Source organism: Cervus elaphus, chromosome 13, assembly GCF_910594005.1.
Source record: "Cervus elaphus chromosome 13, mCerEla1.1, whole genome shotgun sequence".
In the NCBI taxonomy this organism is placed as follows: domain Eukaryota; kingdom Metazoa; phylum Chordata; class Mammalia; order Artiodactyla; family Cervidae; genus Cervus; species Cervus elaphus.
Window position 1 is genome coordinate 9,687,180 of NC_057827.1, and position 18,708 is coordinate 9,705,887.

Below are 18,708 nucleotides of genomic sequence, written 5' to 3' on the forward strand. Positions count from 1 at the left end.
TGTTCAGATTTTGAAATCAGGAATCACTGGACATGGAAGTTAAAACAGCAAAAAGAAAATCTTGGCAGTTAAAATGGATCAATTGTGCCAGATGGATGTGTGTGCCAGACAAATTTGTTTTTAAGTGTAAAAGTTGTTTTTCACATTGGGCCTTTAAACCATTAATCATGTATTTTTGACTATGGCTGAAGTCTCTGCCCCAGTTTAGTGAACAGCCAGCCTTTCTCTTGACTCCCGATGTTGCCTCTGTCGTGTGCCAGCCTCTCGCGTACATGCAGGCTCTCTCTGTTCCCGACAGGCCCAGCCGTGCCCAGGAGTAGCCTGCCCTAATGCCTGGAGCCTGGTAAGTCAGGATGTTTGCCGGGCAAGCCTCTCCTCTTTGTCTTCCATCGTGGAGTTTTCCTGGCTGCTCTTGGGTGTTTGTCATTTCACATGCATTTTCTTTTTCTTTCAATTTTAATTTATTTATTTGGCCCTGCTGCATAGCACACAGGATCTTAGTTCCCTGGCTAGGGAGCGAACCCCTGCCCCCTACAGTGGAAACACGAAGTCTTAACCACTGGACCACCAGGGAAGTTCTGACATGAATTTTAGAGTCAGTCAGATTTCTCTGTCTCTCTCTCACACACACACACTGCTGGAATTTAGATGAGAACTAAATTGAATGATAGCTATTAATTATTTCTCAGTACTTTGTAGCTTAATGGCCGCCACAGAAGGCATTGTCTAATGGGTCATTGTTGCCAAATTTGATGTTGAGCTCACATCTGGCAGCTTTATCACACTCTTACTGGCTCTGACGCGTGTTACTAGTCTCTTAGGTTTCCATTCTCATCCCATGCCTACAGTTTGTCTCTTCCTTTCTAATCTGTTTCTTCATATTGTTCAATGATTCTAATTTTTCTACCAAGAGTGTAAATTCCTTCTGTGATCATGACGATAACCACGCTAAGCCAAGGGCAATGAGAAATGCCACACCCAGCAGCTGGAAGGCAGAAGGCCTCCACGGGCTCGCCTTCGGTGGGCACGAGGTGGTGGCAGGTGGCTCTGGAGCACCTCTGAGCTGCTACGATGAGTGGGCAAGGGCGGGAGGGGAGGGGGTGAGGGAGAAGCTACCCATGATGGCTCCCCAATCCACACATCTGGAGTGCCCACCATCCTTCCCTTAGTAACTGCGTGGGGGAGGGGCCCCAGGGTGAGGGGTCCACTTGAGGTCTGTGTGCCCAGCATGTGGGCACTGTGCTGGGCATGCAACGGATGGAAATTTTAAGGATGGCCCACACTCTTGGGGGCTCATGTCAGACGAGAAAGTCACCTCCGAAAGCAATTTCTAGGCCGTGCTCCGCCCGATCCTCAGTCCTCGCCCATGTCTCACCAGGCATAAAGCAGGACCACCCCTGGGGCCCACACTGGCATCACCCCCCTCCTCCGCTGCCTGTGTGGCCTCGGGCATCTAAGGTGGTACAGGTTTGGACCAAGGGAAGACATGTCTGGAAAGAAACAACCCAGGGCCCTATTTACCTGCAGGGGCATTTGCAAAGTTCTTGAATTTCTTGATCTGGAATCGCTTCACAGCCACAGGCTGGCCTTGGTACCTGGCCCGGTAGATGACGGTGCCACTCCCACCTTGGCCCAGGACGGCGCTCTCATCCTCGCTGTGCTCCAGCTTGCTGTTCTCCAAGAAGAGCCTGCCAGGAACACCGTGTGTGTGCCGGGGGGTCAGAACAGACCTCCCTCCTGCCCCATGTTTCCCCAAAGACGCCCGCTAAAGCTAGAGGTGGGTCCTGGCCTGGGCAGGTGCAAGAATGTGCTTGGCTAACAGTTCCCACTGAGCAAAGTCAGGGTTCAAAGCCACCTGGTGGGGGGCTCAGACAGATCTGGGATAAATCCCAGCTCTGGGTAGGTCACTTAGCTTCAACAAGCCTTGGTCTCCTCTGGAAAGTGGATTCATAACAGGAATGGTCTCAGAGGTGGGAATGCTGACTGGTATAGGATGGAGCTTCCAAAGGTGTTGCACACAGAAAAAGAATTCCTGTGGACATTTTCGTCCAGAAGACTCTATGCTTTAAGAGTTAGTATCTATTGGAAATTGCATTTATTTATTGCTAGGTTAGTTGTCTCATTTCTTATTATTAAGCTGGTAATTATACAAATGGCCATGTAGAGCTTCTGGTCAGTGTGGCTAGTGTCCCGACAACTGATAGCTAGGATTTCACCCAAAGGCAGGGATTTTAGACCTTCCCACCTGTTTGTATGTTATAATCCTAGGTCAAAAGAAGACTTCTGTTGGAAGTACTGCAGTTCACTCCTGGGAGGGAGGGAAGGCAGATGGGGGGAGGGAGGAAGGGAGGGTGGCGGGCGAGCACCCCAATGTCCTCCCATCTCAGGGTCCCCCCAGCCCTGCGGAGGTCCCCAGTTCTTTCTCCTTAGCTTCCTCTGCCAGGTGCCTCCACCGGAGCTCTCCTGACCAAACAGACCGACCCCTTCTGCCCCCCACCACCACACAGTCTTGCCCACGCCTTCCAGGAAGAGACTGTGCAACAGCTGAGTCTCTGCACAGCCCAACCACATCACACTCCAGGCAGATGCAACTGTACCCATGGTGGACCTTGGTGATGCAGCTGAAGAGGAACTGGGCTCTTCTCCAAATGCCCATCCCAAAACCACCTGCTCAGGAAGTGTGGTCCTTGGGAGCCTCCTGAGACGGGGATCAGTGGGAATACTGGACACCCCTCAGGGCCTTCCGTCAGGACTCCTGAATAGGGACACAGGACAGGTCTCTGCGGAGCCAGACTCTCCCTGCCTGCATCTGCCCAAATGCCCAGCTGGGGGCTGTGATGCTGTGAGGTCCTGGTGGGACATCAGCCGAAGTTTCCAGAGAGTCTCTGCTGGATTGTGAACCCTGTGCAGATTCTTGGGTTTTTCAACTCCTAACCAAGTACTTTGGTTTAAGAACCATGCTACAGCTTGTAATTAGATCCAAACCAACAGGAACAACCAACCTGGCTTTCTAGATTCCATACAGTAGATTCCAGAGCCCAGATTCAGTAGGGGCATAAAATATAAAAAAGGTTCAGCAAATAAATGAAAATGCTAAAATTTGGGGCTGCTTAATTGGGCATCCCATCATGAAATGTGATTCATATGTATATAAAACTCTGTATGTGGTCTCCAGGAAGTGATGACCCTTATGTTAAAGATCTAGGAATAAAGGGAAGTTATTTCACAGAAGAGTAGTATTTAATTTTCATTTCCACCAATGAGGTAACTGGGGAATAGGAAAAAGAACCATAGGGGAAATTTCTCCAATGTAGGAAGTGATTTCTTAGTTTAATAGACTCATCCAGAAGCCTGTTTTAGAGTCACAATTCTGCAGTATCAGAGTACTCTACATCCATTTTCTTGGGTCAGGGAAACAATTTGGAAAAAATGGTGATATAAATATTCTCACACCCCCAAGTTTAATTTTCTTTAAAGAAATCAGATACAGGAATTCTTTGAATAAGAAAACAACTCCAAAACACTGCTAACCACCAAGGTCAAATTGTATCCAGGGAGACCAAATCATGGCTTCTGGTTTCCACAACTACTTGGATTCTGTGATGGCTTCCTATAGGATGGACCACAAAGTGTTTTTTCTTTTCTCCAACATTATCTCCCCAGTTTTTATCTTAGATTAGTATAGGTAGACTCATCTTTAGGGACAGATTCAGGGGATCTAAATGCTTAGCACCAGAGCAGCAGTAAAGAGTCATCATTTACCAAGAAAGGAAAAGGAGGTGGTAGGTCTGGGAGCGCTTCCTTCTTGGACATCCGTGGATGTTTGTCTTCTATTCCTTGATCTGGCGGCAAAGTAGGAGTCGGAGAGGAGGGGCCAGCTCAACAAGAAAGAGTGCCAGCTAACGTGAGGGTGAGAGGGGGTGGGGCCCCTAAGGTGACTTTGCCCTCCAAGTGGTCTGCCTGCTGGCTGGGCCTGTGTGCCTCACAAACAGAGAGTGACAGCCTGGCTCCCTTTAGGCAGCCTAGGCCAGGAACCTAGACATCACCCGGGGCTGCATGGGAAGCAGTAGATCTGCGCGTCAGCATCGAGGCCTACCTGGCCGGGAAGTCGGTCATGAACAGCTCGGGGACCAGCTCCTGGAGAGGCACTGGGAGGTCAGGGTGCCTGGGGCAGGAGATGAAGTCCCGCTCGATGGCTGTCAGCACACAGTCTTCCATGTCGAAGTACTGCACGTCCTCTGACCTCTCACTGGGGTTGCTGTGCTGAGCCCAGGAGGCCTCGCAGACTGGGCAGGGCACATACTGCTCCATCAGTGGGGTCCCGTCACTTTCCGTGGCTGTCAGGGCTAAACGGGGACAGGGAGGGCATCAGCTCAGTCAGCTCACTTGAAAGCAGCTGCCGGCAGGCCCTGAGCAGCACCTGCACCCCCTGGCTGGGTGGGTCTTTTGCAAGAAGGGGTTCTGCCTACCCTGGCCTGAACCCCCAGGAGAGGCTGAAATGTGACTGTCACACTCTGGTTCCTTTCTGAAGGGCACTATCCTCAATCCTAAAAGACACTCGCAAGGAGGGGCCAGCGATGCACTGGACAGTCGCCAAGGGGTGCAGACCCTGAGCTAGCTGGGCGAGGAGGTGCTGAGAGTTTGGGGATCCCTGTGCAGGACGCTGCAGGCCGGGTCTGAGCTACGCCACACTCAAATGACCAAGCCACAATCAGCAAGGAGCTGTTCTTAAAATTACCTTCTCTTAGGCCCCTTTCTACGCCTTTTCTCCTTGTAGGTCACCGTTCTCGTCAACATGCAAAGGACACCAGACCCTGGCGTCCAGAGCATGCCCAGCCCTGTCTCTTGTTTGCTGTGATGCTCTCCTGGAGCTCAGGCCGCCAGAGGGCTGGACCGGCAGGCCAGAGGGGGTGCTCAGACCTGCTCTCTGCTCTCTTGGTCTCTAGCCTTGCAGCGCTCACAGGGAAGAAGTGGCCTGGTTTTGCTCAAACGGCCTCCTCCATGCGGGATACCCCGCAGTGGGTTTGTCTCCAGTTCAGTAACAAAACAAACAGAGGACCTCAATGGCTCTACTTCAAAAAGTATTTTCTTTGGGTGGACTGTCAGTGAAGAAGCTGATCAAAGGGGCTGGAAAGGGCTCCGTGGGTGGCTGATCACTGCTGGGACTTGGGGGTTTGGGGTAGGCATGGAAGGAGAATGGGGGCTCTTGGCAGCTGTTTGTGGTGGCTTCCCTCCCACCCCTGCGCAAGGGCAGTTTCAGGCTCCCCTCTGGATTTCAGCAGCTTTGTCCTCACCATGTAAACAAGACCATGTGAGGCTCCTATTGACGGTCCTCCCAGACCACATGCAGTACCTGGGGCATTCTTCCTACAGGCTGCGGTGCCAGGGCCCAAGTACCTCCCCTCCAGGTCCACATCTCCCCCAGGGCACCTTCGCCTATGCCTGCAGCTGGACCCCCAGGGCTCAGGACTCCACCAGAGAGCTGCTAGGATCCTCCGGTTTCCTTGGGCTGAATCCCAGTGGGATTTCTGTTCTTCAAATGAGCCCCAGCCCAGTTTATAAAGAAATACTACCATAAGCCAAGGCCTGGTTCAAGAATGCTTTCTTACCGGGAAACCACTGATCAATCAAGGAGTTGACATGGTCTGTGATAAAAGCCATTGCCGAGAAGTCCCTTATTTCTGATTGGCACATGATTTTTATTCCTCCACTTTTTTTCTTTTTCCAGTTCACATCCGAGGATTCCACACTGCAACCCAGAAACCAAAAGAGGTCCATTGCAATTGGCTGTGAAGGGCCCTGGGGTAAGCTCTCCGCCTCCAGCCTGAGGGCACAGCTCCCAGGAGACTGCTCCCCAGGGGGAGGTCCTGAGTCCCTGCACTTGTGTGCATGGCCCTGCCTCGTCCCCCAGCTGCCCCCAAATGGGGAGGTGGACACAAGGACCTTGCCACAAGGGGTGCTCAGGCTTAGATGTGACCCTGGGAAAGGGCTTCCCATCTGAGCCACAGGGCTTTTGTCCACCAAGTGATGACTGTGCGCTTTAAGTGGGAGCCTTACCTGAAAGCCCCAGGCACCAAGCGTGGCCCAAATCCCAAATCAAGCCCTCACAATAGTCACTCTCCCCTCTCCCCTCTCTTCTCACAGAGCTGAAAAATATTTGGAAAAACTCACTTAAAGTATGAAATAATCTTGCGTATACTAAATTAAACCGAATAAAAATCAGTTATTAACCTGCTGAGCTGACTTTTTCTCTCCCTCTGTCTCTTCCCCACCACCAAAATAAAAAGAGAGAGAATAGGAAAAATGTACTGTTAGGTATCACGGGATATGGTCTGGGGACAGTGTCTCCCCCGGGGCGCCCTCTTAGGATGGGGGGGGTGCGCTGGACAGCTAGGGACAGTGTCTGCCCCTGGGGCGCCCGCTCTTGCATGAGGCAGGGGTGCGCTGGATGGCTGGGGACAGTGTCTGCCCCTGGGGCGCCCGCTCTTGCATGAGGCAGGGGTGCGCTGGACAGCTAGGGACAGTGTCTGCCCCTGGGGCGCCCGCTCTTGCATGAGGCAGGGGTGCGCTGGACGGCTGGGGACAGTGTCTGCCCCTGGGGCGCCCGCTCTTGCATGAGGCAGGGGTGCGCTGGACGGCTGGGGACAGTGTCTGCCCCTGGGGCGCCTGCTCTTGCACGAGGCGGGGTTGCGCGGGACAGCTGCGAGGCTCCTGAGGACTCCCCTCAGTGACTGGGGTGCTGGGTGCTCCAACCCTGAGCTCTGCCCTCCCGCTGGGCTCGGTCCCCTCATCCTCCCTGGCCTTTGCTGTTCTGTCAGGAGAGAGGGGGAGGCGTGAGGAGATGGGGACCCTCTCAGACGTTTGCTAGGGGGCTTTCCTACTTCCAGCAAGCTTCCATGATGCACTGCCCTTGGGAACGGAGCTCTGCACACCAAGCGGACAGGCGTCCAGTGGCAGCTCCCCCGGGGGGCTGTTTCCAGCGCGCCATGGAGGCCCCAGTCTGGTGAGCCCCTCATGCACCTACCTGAGGTAGCCCCCATCAAAAGTGACCAGGAGCCCCTCCTGCCAATAGATGGTCTGGTTCCTTTTCACTCTGAATGTGCTGCAACGATTTCTCTGGTTTCCTGTAAAACTATAAATGGTGACTTTCCTGTGCCTGCTCTTAGTGTTCTTCCTGTTTTCAAACAGCTGAAAGACAGAGAAAAGACCCTGCTTGAGTATTCTGGGCTCCGTGCTGGTCCTGGGCAGAGCTGTGAGAAGGCCGGCCTGGCCCCATCTGGACAAAGGACATTGCCTGTCTTCCCACCCTCCGCCCTCCGCACCCTCCCTCATGTTGCTGCCAAACGAAATGCTGCCTCATCTGAAGGAGTCTCCAGGATACTCTGGGAACACATTTTCCCTAAAACACCGAAAACAGGCTTTTCTTTTCCCTCCCTGATTTTACAAGCAAAAAGTTACCTTAGAAAATGTGGAAATTACAGAGAAACATGAGAGAAAATAAAATACCAGTTTAACACACAGGTCATGAAAATTTTGGTGTATCTTATTCTAGGTTTTTTCCTATCTACCTGTAATGTTTATAAAACAGCTGAGGCCATATTTTGTAACTTTGCATTTCTAAATTTCTAATTGTGTGTACTTTGAAAACCTTTGCTTTTCCTGTCTCAATAGAAACTCATAAAATTCATTTTTCTAAATCTCAATATTTTATTAAGTAATTTGTTGAGTCATTCTCTTCTTTGGACTTTTAGATTGGTTCCAGTCTTTTGCTCTTCTGGATAAGCCAAATGAACATAAAAAAAGCACAGAGCTTTCTCTCATTTCAAATGACTGCTATAGTTCAGATTTATAGCGGTAGGATTACTGGGTCAAAGGGCTTGAACGTCTTCAGGCTCTGGATTCCCAGTGACGAATCGCTTCCTGGGTGACTAAGTTGTACGTCCACTCACCATGACGTGAGAACTTCCCTGATTGTGGGGTTGGCTGTCAGCTCTCTGCTAATTTGATAGGTGAAAAGTAGTATATTATCCATACTGGAATCTGCATACCTTTGATTACTTCTGAGACTGAATTCCAGCAGAGCTTCTCTTCCTAATTCTGAGTGGGGGATGCTGCTGTGAAGGGCGCCCACCCGGCCAGCCACCGAGCCCCTTTGGGAGCTCAGGCCTCACACGACGCCGTGCTCGGGGTGACCTCCCACTTAGAACACGGCAGGAAGCAGAGTTCAAAGGAGGGAGAGTGACCGAGTGGGAACACTGGGAGAGCCGGCCCTGCGCCCACTCCTTCCGTCTGTCAGTACACCCAACTGGGTTGCTAACAAGCCTCCTTCCTGCTGACACAAGCTGTGAGAGGTTTTGGTACTTTCAGGCTCTTGCATTTACTTTTGAACATTTCAGTAAAATGGGAAGATCAAAGAATATCTCTGTTTAATAGGCAGGAAGTTTAATTCCATAAGGGCCTTATAACTCGAACACGGCAAAAGCAAACTCATACTGAGTTTACTGTCCATTATTCAACAATCCTGGCTTATGTCAGGGGTTCTCACAAGGCGAAGTAGGCTGGAATTCTCTGGAAGGCTGAGAAACAGAGCCCTGAGTTCTATGCTGGTGTTTCTGATGCAGCGGGTTTGGAGCAGGCCTGAGAGCTTCCTGGATAACGCAATTGGTAAAGAATCCACCTGCAATCCAGGAGACCCTGGTTCAATTCCTGGATCGGGAAGATCTGCTGGAGAAGGGAAAGGCTACCCACTCCAGTATTCTTGGGCTTCCCTTGTGGCTCAGCTGGTAAAGAATCAGCCTGCAATGCGGGAGACCTGGATTCGATCCCTGGATTGGGAAGATCCCCTGGAGAAGGGAAAGGCTACCCACTCCAGTATACTGGCCTGGAGAATTCCATGGACTGTATAGTCTAAGGGGTCACAAAGAGTCGGACACAACTGAGTGACTTTCAGTACAGATTCACTTTGAGAATCTGGACTTCTAACAAGTTCCCAAGGGAGGCTGATTCAGCTGGCCCAGGAACCCCACTTTGAGAGCCACAGATTCTGGCCAACTACCACTTCTGTATTATTGTCCTGCATGAAATGAATATTGACTGATAGCCAAGATCTCCTCCAACAACCCCAGGTGAACCCAGAGAAAAGAACTCCTTCGGTTAGGGCTTTACTCCTCCCAGAGCAAGTTAAAGTTCTACGCCAGTGGTTCTCAAGCCTGAGTAGACAGTAGAGTCACCTGGAGAGCTTTAAAAAATGATCCCTGTGAGCCACACCCACAGATTCTGACTTGTTGGTCTGTGTCTATTAAGAGCTCCTCAGGGGAGTTCAGTCACAGCCTGAACGGCAAAACCATGGTTCTCCAGGCATCACCCCCGAGCAGCAGCATATTCAAGGTCAGTGCTGGGATGAGCAGACTCTGAGTCCCGGCCCATAGCCACACAGCCAGGGAATGTGGATGTTGGTAAGACTGCAACCACTGCTCCTCGTGGGACAGTCTGTCCAAGCCAGCTTGGTGCTGACTTGGCATTCACAGAATGACTCAAGTGGGTCTGTGGCCCACAGGAGAGGAGGCAGCCACATTGTACCAGCCTCTGGACCCTAAGCCAGCTGTTCTGCTGCAGAAAAGGGTCTTCAGTCAGGCTCCCCCCTCCCACTGCCACCAGGGCATAGCCACAGGTGCTTGGCCGGCAAGCGAACAGTGCCCTGTGCAGAGAACGCAACTACCTGGAGGTCCATCTCTGCCAAGCTGATCAGCATCCGTGCTATAAACCTCTGCCAGAAGCCAACTGGAACGAAGCTCATCTTAAACACTCTCTGAATGGTGTTGGCTGTGGGGTGCCGCATGCCGTGGGTGTCCAGGCCGGGTTTGGATGGAAGGAGATGAGGCAGGAGATAGCTGAAACACCAAAGGGGGCTGGTGAACCGGGACCTGAGCTCTGCTGTGGGGCTCTGACCCCTGCAGACCGCCTGGCCGGGGGCGGGCTCTGCTGAAACAGCTCAGGTTGCCCGATGCCTTCACCCCAGGACCTTTGGAACCACTTTTAGAAAGAGGGGGTAGTTTATATGGTGAGCATAAATACTCCAAGAGAAAACGAAGATAGGCATAGCGAATCAGTTTGTCGAAGTCCCTAAGATAAAGACTAGAACACGGCTACAGAAGATATGAAAACAACTGTGGTCATAATCACAGACACAACAAATCACAGTTGATTCTCTGTAAACCAGGCTGCGATTGGGGAGTCACTTAAAATTAACTTCGGATGGTGAAGGAAAAACAAATACAGCTGCACAGTTCCAAGGACAAGATACTGGGGTCAGAGAAACATCTTTGGCCTTAGAAGCTATTTATTGTTCTTGGCCAGTTGAGACAACACAATTACCTAGAAATTTCGAATGAGGCTCTTTGTGCAAAAGAACGGTGTTTTATAAGAGCACTCTTACTCATAAAAGCACTGAATCACAGTGTCAGTGAGCTGTTCATGACTGTGATCATTTGCAAAAAGCTGAAATGAGGGAGGTCCCTCCAATAATTCCCTGAAAACCAGCATCTTCTGTGTGTCCTGGAGGAGCTAAGGAGGCCTTGGGCAGAGCCTTGGGTGTGTCCTTAAAGGCTTGCCTTCAGTTCTCCTAACCCTCTAAAATTCCATCAGTTTAGGTCCTATAAAATCTCTTTAGGACTTCTGAAAGGAACCCCTGAAGACACTGAAAATTCAAAGACAGCCTGGGGGTGGAGTACCAGGGTGTCTTCAGCACATGGCTCAATCCCATTGCCATTCTGCTTCCTTGACGGCAGAAGAGTGAGGATGCCAGCCTTGTAGGGTTAGAGAAGGATGGACAGTGGCTGTGCAGATGAGGTCCAAGGGGACAGATGGTGAGGTCCAAAGGGGACAGATGGTGAGGTCCAAGGGGACAGATGGTGAGGTTTTGGTCTTTTTCAGCCATTACAGGTCTTGGCCCAAAGAACCTTGTCAATGACCCCAGCTGGAGTGCCCCTCTCCACAGCCTGGCATTCTCTGGCAGATGCCTTTCAGTTCTGAGAAGTCCTTTATCTCTCTGACCTCCAACAGGAGAACCTGGTCAGTGCCCAGTGAGACCCAGCCTGCTTCTTCTGCCTACATCATGCTCAGCTTGGGACCTGGGACTTCCTGACTCTATGTGGGCGGTGTGCCCTGAGGGAGGGGGCATGCTCTGTACCCAGGTGCCCCAGCACGCAGCGGCAGGTGTTCAGTATTTTTGAAGGGACAGACAACTTGAAAGCCAGCACGGCAAGTGGAGAGGTTTAAACTGATGGACAAAGGAAGCCCTTCTCAAAGGGAGCGGAGCCCTGGGCGAAACCACTGGCATCGGCTTGAGAGCAGCCACTAACAGGGCAGGGCTGCCTGGGGAGTGAGCTTGGGGAACTAAGGGGGAAGTTCTTCGTGTGCCTGCTGACTAAAGCCATGAAGACCTGGGCACCGCAGGGGGTTTGCACTAGCAGACTCGTGACACGTCCCAAGGCTGTCTCAGCAGATGCGTCGGAGCCTTCCCGAGTGCTAAGAGCCAGTGCGTCCCCCTCTGGAAGAAGCACAAACACTCAGAAGTGCAGGGAGGTTTAGAAACACCCTGAAGGTTTTCCCAGGGACTGCAGATTGAAAGCCACATTCTGAAAGGAGCAGCAAATGCCTTTGTTTTTGTTGACCATATAAAAGCTTATGGTGCAAAGAACTGAAACTTCTTGCCTCTGGGGTACAAGGGGCCCATTATACCTACACTTAGAGGTAGGTATAATGCTCAGACACTCCTGACTTTAGATGGAACTAGACACCATTGGCTACGAGTACTTAATGCAAAGATAGTAACAATAACAGCATTGATGTCCCTGAAGCTCAAAGGTGCAGGAGATACATTTCATAGTTCACAGGTACTCTCTGATTTAATCCTCACATTGACTATAATACTAGTAGGTGATAGTATTATTTCTATTTTACATACGAGCAAAAAAAAAAAGAGGCAGTTGCTTTTACAGAGTATTTCCCCATTCCTCTAACCTGTTGATAAAATAATCAGAAAACTGTCAAATTCTGGCAGTGCTGTAAACACACAGGCTGCTTTACCAGGGGCCAAAGTCAAGGACACCTGGGCCAAGACATGAGGGGCCATGTGGATTCTGAATTCCTCTTTGGGGTTTCTCTTTTTAGGACTCACTCTTGGTCCCCATGGGGCTGAAGCAGGAAGGACTGAGGCCCCTCCCATAGTCATTAGACCAAGTGGAAATCTGGGTGGGAGCTCAGGCAGAGAGGGCCCACAGCTGGCTCCCAAGAGACCCAGTCTGTGCTGATGGAATTGTCCGGCTGGCCACACAGGGGCCAGGCCAGCCTTCTGAGAGTCCAGAGGGTGTTCCCCCGGAGCTCTGGGGTTAAGGGGCCAGGTAGTGCTGTGTTCTACGACAGGCATCAAAAGGGTTTGGGGATTTGGCATCCTGGCTACTGCCTCATGGCCAACATCAGCATCAGACCCAGGAAGTGGCTGAAACTGAAGTTACAGCAAGGAGGCCCTGAGAACCAAGTCAGAGCACCGTTAGATTGAACCCACATGCCCCGTGAGTCCCTGCCCTCCCTACATTTTGAAACTAGGCTGTAGAGTTAGCATGCACACTTTTGTACTCCATTTTTATTCATCACAGAACCAATAGCCGCCCAGAGCATGAACTCCCCAAAGTCACTTTTAAGGCCCATTGCCATGCTTACACATTTTCCTACACTTTTCCAATAAATGGGTTTCTTTGAACCCCTTGAACGGAGACACCCAAGGCACAGGGAGGGGCAGCCAGCGGGGGAGCGGCTGAGCCCGACCACCCTGCCCCAGCCCAGGCAGGCAGCCACTGTGAGGGCCCATCCTTGGATACCTTGTCAGACCACCAGGGGCCCCTGCCCTAATTCCCTCCTGGGGGGAGCAGCCAGCTTGGCCCTGTCCGCAGCCTCACCTGTCGTTGGCGACGGGCAGGGCGATCTCAAATTTGGCCAGGAACTGGAAATACTGCTCTTCCGTCTGCTTCGTGAAGCCAGTGCCAAGCAGCAGCAAGCGCAGGTCCTCGGCCCTGATCACCCCGTTCTTGGCCACCGACCGGGAGCCCTTGATGTTGAAGATCCTCTGCAGACACTCGGACAGCCAGATGGGGTCAAGGAAGTAGAGGTTCCTCAGGCCGTGGCTGGTGTCCGGGAAGTGCAGCAGGGAGCCCGTTTCGATGAGGAAGCTGATGGCTGCCCGGGGAGGGGAGGAGGGGGCAGCATCAAACAAAGGGCAGGAGGGGCTCTGGGTGACCTCCTCCCAGGGCGCCAGGCCACAGATTCTTCTTAGGAAGCAACAGTGCTCCCAACACACGGGACCCTTCGCAGCAGTCAGCTGCCTCCTCACAGGTTCTCAAGAGGCCAATGTACTGACCGCCATAATTCATGCATTCCACCCGTGCAAATCTGCTTACGCGTTAAAATGGATTTGCGACCCCAAATCGATAGCTGAAGTCTTTGCCGTCATTTGCAGACATGCACAGAGCAGTGAAAAGTCAAGGTGCCCCTCCCCAGGACCCCACCCATGGCTGTGCCTGCTGGCACCCAGCTGAGCGCTTGTGGCCCGCCCACCCAGCCCACCCACCAGACTGCAGGTCCTCGTAGTCCCGGATATCGCTGCCGGGCATCTGGTCCACCAGCTGCTCCAGCTGCCGGTCTGTCAGGTACTGCACGTCGTCACTCAGGCTGCGGCGCTGCTGCTCCGCCAGCACGGCCTCCTGGAGGCTCAAGTAGCTCCTGGGGATCTGGGGTGAGAGGGAAAGGGTGGGCCCTCGGGGCTTGGGGTGCCTGCCCACCTCCTGAGGACCAGGCAGGTGGGCTGTCTCTGCCACAGTCTCCCCACTTTCTCCTAGAAACCACTCACACAGGGTCCCCAGGGCCCGGCACATAGCATGCACAGCAGTGTGCTTCAGGGCAGGGGGAAGAGGGAGGTGCAGATGCCCTGATAGGCAGAGAGCAGGCTCTTCTGGCTTGCAGGGGGTGAGGGGAACTCACCAGCCTCCTGCTTCCTGGGGATGAGGGGAACCCACCAGCCTCCTGCTTCCAGGGGATGAGGGGAACCCACCAGCCTCCCCACTTCCAAGGGATAAGGGATACCCACCAGCCTCCCTGCAAGTCGCTGGCAGCCTATGGTGCTGCCCACGTCCTTCATGTTGCACGTGACCTGGAAAATGAGCTGCCGCAGCCCTTCCTGACCTTCCAGGCTCTTACAGGAGAGTTCGCTGTGGGTACAAAAACGAAACATGCGCACTCACCACACCCCCCTCTCTGACCAGCACTGCAGGGTCTCTGTACTCCCAAAGGTTCCATCCCAAATACTGGCAAGTTGAGAAAGCTCACGACGGACAGACACAGAAGCTTACTGAGGCCTGACGTGGTGCAGGGCGCGGTGCTGGGGCTTCACGGTCAGTCTTTCCAGTGTGCCCATGTCAGCCCCCCATGGCACCCTTGCCCATCCCAGCCCTCGAGACCACTCGGACACAACGGGAGGCCCAGGGCTATGCCTGGGGGCTGTTCTTGCTCAGCGATCAACAATGTCCTGGGTGGTGTGTGAGCTTCTGTCTCCTGGTGCCACTGGGGCTGCGCGCAGCGCTGAGCCTGGCAGCAGGGAGACCCGGACGGGAAGTTCAGACAGCGTCTCCGGGCCCCGCCCTGCAGGGTCTCGGCAGTGCCTCACCTTCCCTAGGCTGAAGCTGCCACACTTCACCCTGGACGGGGCCCCAGAGGAGCAAAGCACCCCCTCAGGAGCCCCCTGTGGGCAGAGCAGCTGTCTCTGGAGAGACAGACAGTGAGGCAGCTGCGGCCCTGAGAGGCTGGGCGCACAGGACACCGTGGGACACTCACTGTAGGTGTTTACACGTGATGTCCGGGAAGCCAGTGGCCCTGGACCCAGAGGGCGAGCGGCAGAGGGCCAGCACGTAGGCGCGCAGAGTGGCGATCCTCTCCACGCGGAATTTGGTTTCAATTAAGTCCAGGTGTGTTCCTACCACCAGCACCACGGCGTTTGGGGCCTTGGCCTGCAAAAGAGAGTCTGGGCTGAGGATGGGAACAGTCCCCTGGGCGGCGGTGTGTCAACCCTGGACACCCAAGACCCTCAGCCGGCGCCCCGCCACAGCCTGTACTCCTCTCTGTAAACCTCGAGGGCCTGCCGCACGCCGGGGGTGTGTGAGGGTCCGCAACTCCTCCCTGGGGTCTCTACCTCTGATTCCTTCAGACCGCACCCCACCTCCTGGCGCACATCACCTCTCCACTGCAGGAAGAGAGCCCTGTTCCCCTCCTAGGTCCAAGATGTGGGGCTCTTCCACCGAAGGAAGCAGCAAAGGACAAGGGCACCATCAACCGTGTAGTGGAGGAGGGACAGAAGGCTGTGTTTCACGGCGATCTGTGATCCTGGGGCCTCCGTGACAGCGCAGCCAAGCACACCTTGGGTCTCCCTACCTATCTTCTGTGCCCCCACCCCAGCCCTGAGAAGTGCTGGGGCCCCTGCGACGCCCTGAGGACTGAAGGCTGGAGGGCGGGGGCCCCCTCACCTCGATGTTGAGCAGCCAGAACTGAAGGCTGGCCACGGCCTCCTCCCCCAGAGCCAGGTTCCAGACCACCACATACAGGGCCTTGTCTGTGAAGAAGCACTGGTTGACCGTGGCCATGCTGGCGGGGCCGCCGATGTCCCAGACGGTGAATTCCACAGACTCAACCTACTTGAGCAATAGGGCAGCGACAGGGAGACACTTTAGCAACCAGGGCATTAGCCAATCCCACTGAGAGAACTGATCCCTCAGCACGTCGCACATGGGGGTCTGGAAAAGGCGCAGCTGCGGAAAAGCACTGCCCGCTCTGCTGTGCATCTCAGGGACCAGCCGTCTGGGGGACAGAAGGGGGTCCAGCAGCCCCGAGGTGGGCTCTGGGGGGTTCTATCTCCTGCTGCGGAAGCAGTGGGGGCTGGATGGCTGGCTCCCTTGGGCGGGGGCGTCTGTGGAGCGCCGGAGGGCGCTGTCTGCGTCTGTCTCAGGTGCGGGAGGTGAGGGGACGCCTGTCAGAGGAGCCTAAGGCTGACAGCAGAGCTCACAGCAAGACTGAAGCTCCGTCTGAGTGCCGGCAAGGCCACGCAGATGGGCCCCCGGACTGCGCCGGCCAGAGGGCGGCGCCCCCCGAGGGTGGTGGCAGAGGGCCCTGACAGAGCACGCTAACGGAGGTCAGCTGCGGGGCTCTGGGGGAAGGCTGTGTGAACAGCGGTTTCTCTATCGCGCTATGAGGTCAGAGTCTGGCCCGAGCTGCGCTTCTTGGTGGCAATCATTCCCACCATGCTGCAGCTTGGCCTCCAGAACAGCATGCTGACCGGCTTTTTCGGTATAAAGATGAAAATGGACAGCTGTTCTAAGCTGGCTGAAGGCCCGGCCACACAGAGAGTTACAGAACTGAGCGTTCACAAGATCAGGTGGTTGTCCTTCACTGAAAAGGGTAGGCGGAAACGTGAATGATGGCAGAAAGGAAGTGGGGTGGGGGTGGGGTCACTCCTCAAATCTCAGACAGCTCTTTGCTTAAGAACAGCTGGAAAAAAGTGACGTGGAATAACAGCTTAAAAAAGCAGGAGAGAATCCAGAGATTCTGGTTACTTTCAAAAACCTTTGGACATGTGTTACCTAGGTTCACTTCTGGGGTTTTCTGGGGAAGGGGCAGTGCTGGTGTTAATTATTTGACTGTTCTGGCCCTAGTGGGCAGATCGCCACTCTCTAGAGAACTAGTTTCCGAGTCCATATTAAAATATACATTCATCCACCTCACTACAACTGACTCAAATTCACTCCTTTTTATGGCTGAGTAATACTCCATCGTGTATATGTATCACAAGTTATTTATCCATTCATCTTTTGATGGACATCTAGGTTGCTTCCATGTCCTGGCTATTGTAAATAGTGCTGCAGTGAACTTTGGGGTATATGTATCTTTTTGAATTGTGGTTTTCTCAGGGTATATGCCCAGTAGTGGGATTGCTGGGTCATATGGGCTTCCCTCATGGCTCAGCTGGTAAAGAATTCGCCTGCAATTTGGGAGACCTGGGTTCGATCCCTGGATTGGGAAGATCCCCTGGAGAAGGAAAAGGCTACCCACTCCAGTATTCTGGCCTGGAGAATTCCATGGACTGTATAGTAGTCCATGGGGTCGTAAAGAGTCAGACACAACTTAGCGACCTTCACTTTCACTTTTCATGGTAGTTTTATTGCTCGATTTTTGAGGACTCTCCATAACAGAAGGAGCCTAACCTGGTATTTTGTGTGACCTAGAGGGGTGGTGGAGGGAGGCTGAAAAGGGAGGGATACACACACACACACACACACACACACACACACACAGTTATAACTGATTCACGTTGTATGGCAGAAACCAACAAAACATTGTAAAGCAATTATCTTCTAGCTAAAGAGATTTTTTAAGTTATAAAAAAATAGACATTCAGCTTAAATGTCTAATGACTCAAATTGGATTCCCATTACTTGTAAAGTGATTTTGTGTGAAAGACTCTGCAACAAAATTGGTCTCCAGCTGGCCCTGTGCTGGGGGCTGTGGGGAACATTACGCAGCCTCTGGCCTCAAGGGTGCTGAGTTTTCCACAGATGACCTCCTTGCGCCTGTGTCCCTGTGTGGCCACGGGTATGCCACACACACAGCAGCAGGTAAGGGAGGCATCACTGGCACCTGCTCATCCCTTGGGCTGGGAGAAAACAGGCTCCCTTTTCTGATTCAAGTGTAAGACTGTTCTCGCTTTCATCTGTCTCATACTAAATGGAGAATAGGATGATTAACAGGTTCACTGAAGGACTCATTTAAAATAGGGCTTAGAAACTGGACTTTTCAGAACTTGGGGTGAAAGCGGGTGTCAAGGAGGACAGGGCCTTCATTCTGGGGCTGCCTTCTCGGCCTTTCTGCTAGGGGTAGCTACTGGTGTGTCTCACTCCTACAGCGGTAGTTCATTCTCCGCCATGGGGAAGGGCCCTGTCCCAGGCCATCTGAATCACAGTCCTTGGGGTTAGAGCTGATGAGGCCTGGGCATTGTGGTCTTTAAAAGCTCATCAAAGAAGTCTAACTGTCAGCCAGGGTTTGGAACCACTGCCCTGGAACCTCAGCTCAGCTATAAGAGAAAAAATACAAGGACATTTAAGAAATGATTCACTGTCCTTGGCAGGAGCTGGTTTAAAACAGTACATGATGACTCTTGCAAATATCCTGGGACTCAGGCACTGGGCAGAGAAAGTCCTAGGCTCTCTGGTGAGGAGGAAGCAGGGGCCCAGGGCGCGCCCTCCCTCCCACAGGGACTCTGCACGCCGATCATCCTTGACCTTGGCTCTCGAGCCAGCCGGCCTCTGCAGCTCCCACTTGGTGGTCCTGATGGTGGCCTCGCTGTGTACCACCTGGGGGGCCCTCCCCGTCTGTAAGATCTCCAGGAGGGTGGACTTGCCCTGACGCGGCGGACCCACGATGATCATCTTCATCTGCTTGCACTTCTCTGCTTTCCGCAGCTGAGCACGCAGGTAAGACAGCATCGCTTTGGGGCCTGTGCAAAACCACAGTGGGGCAAAGGAGATGTTGCTGCTGACACAGAGTTGGGAAGACACTCACAGCTCTTGAGAATCAGAGTCTTGTCTAAAGGAACACTCTCTGTGTATTCTAATG

General features: G+C 53.2%; 1 protein-coding gene and 1 long non-coding RNA gene across 7 annotated transcripts in view; one reads left to right on the forward strand and one right to left on the reverse strand.

Annotated features, from left to right (window-relative positions):
- Window positions 1-18,708, reverse strand: part of LRRK1 (leucine rich repeat kinase 1) — a 135,238-nt gene that overhangs the window by 18,255 nt on the left and 98,275 nt on the right. For all 6 annotated transcript variants that reach the window (XM_043922574.1, XM_043922570.1, XM_043922573.1 and 3 more), the window contains 11 exons: window positions 18,375-18,589; window positions 15,570-15,734; window positions 14,884-15,056; window positions 14,141-14,261; window positions 13,625-13,784; window positions 12,957-13,233; window positions 9,719-9,890; window positions 7,025-7,188; window positions 5,610-5,749; window positions 4,097-4,346; window positions 1,522-1,688 (listed from right to left, as the gene is read on the reverse strand). In XM_043922574.1, coding sequence (XP_043778509.1) covers window positions 1,522-1,688; window positions 4,097-4,346; window positions 5,610-5,749; window positions 7,025-7,188; window positions 9,719-9,890; window positions 12,957-13,233; window positions 13,625-13,784; window positions 14,141-14,261; window positions 14,884-15,056; window positions 15,570-15,734; window positions 18,375-18,589 — 2,004 coding nt within the window. The remainder of the gene's footprint in view (window positions 1-1,521; window positions 1,689-4,096; window positions 4,347-5,609; window positions 5,750-7,024; window positions 7,189-9,718; window positions 9,891-12,956; window positions 13,234-13,624; window positions 13,785-14,140; window positions 14,262-14,883; window positions 15,057-15,569; window positions 15,735-18,374; window positions 18,590-18,708) is intronic.
- LOC122706976 lies at window positions 5,728-7,665 on the forward strand. The gene is made up of 3 exons (XR_006344532.1): window positions 5,728-5,804; window positions 6,888-7,003; window positions 7,189-7,665. It is a non-coding gene; the product is annotated as an uncharacterized LOC122706976 (long non-coding RNA).